General features: G+C 66.0%; 1 protein-coding gene across 1 annotated transcript in view; it reads left to right on the forward strand.

Moving 5' to 3' along the window:
- Nucleotides 1-11: 11 nt before the first annotated feature.
- CDIP1 (cell death-inducing p53 target 1) overlaps nucleotides 12-382 on the forward strand; it is an 882-nt gene continuing 511 nt past the window's right edge. Inside the window, exon 1 of the mRNA XM_008948830.1 lies at nucleotides 12-280. Within this exon, the coding sequence (XP_008947078.1) occupies nucleotides 51-280 (230 nt within the window). The 5' untranslated portion in view covers nucleotides 12-50. The remainder of the gene's footprint in view (nucleotides 281-382) is intronic.

The following is a 382-nucleotide window of genomic DNA, read 5'->3' on the forward strand; positions in this document are numbered from 1 at the left end:
GGTTCTGCTTCCCAGCAGGTTATTACCCACCCCCAGGCCCTCACCCCCCCATGGGCTACTACCCTGCCCCGGGCCACTACCCCTCTCCCGGCGGCCACTCGGCGACGGTGCTGGTGCCCTCGGGAACTGCCACCACGGTGACGGTGCTGCAGGGGGAGATCTTCCAGGGCGCCCCGGTGCAGACGGTGTGTCCCCACTGCCAGCAGGCCATCACCACCAAGATCACCTACGAGATCGGCCTCATGAGCTTCCTCCTCGGCGTCTTCTGCTGCTTCGTGGGGTAGGTGCTGCAAGCAGAGCTGGGGCCTCCCTGCTGCCAGCAGCCCCATGCCAATGATGGTCACTCCGTCCTGGTCAGAATCGTGTTGCGTGGGAAGGGACC

This window comes from Merops nubicus, unplaced genomic scaffold (genome assembly GCF_000691845.1).
Source record: "Merops nubicus isolate BGI_N331 unplaced genomic scaffold, ASM69184v1 scaffold49501, whole genome shotgun sequence".
In the NCBI taxonomy this organism is placed as follows: Eukaryota; Metazoa; Chordata; class Aves; order Coraciiformes; family Meropidae; genus Merops; species Merops nubicus.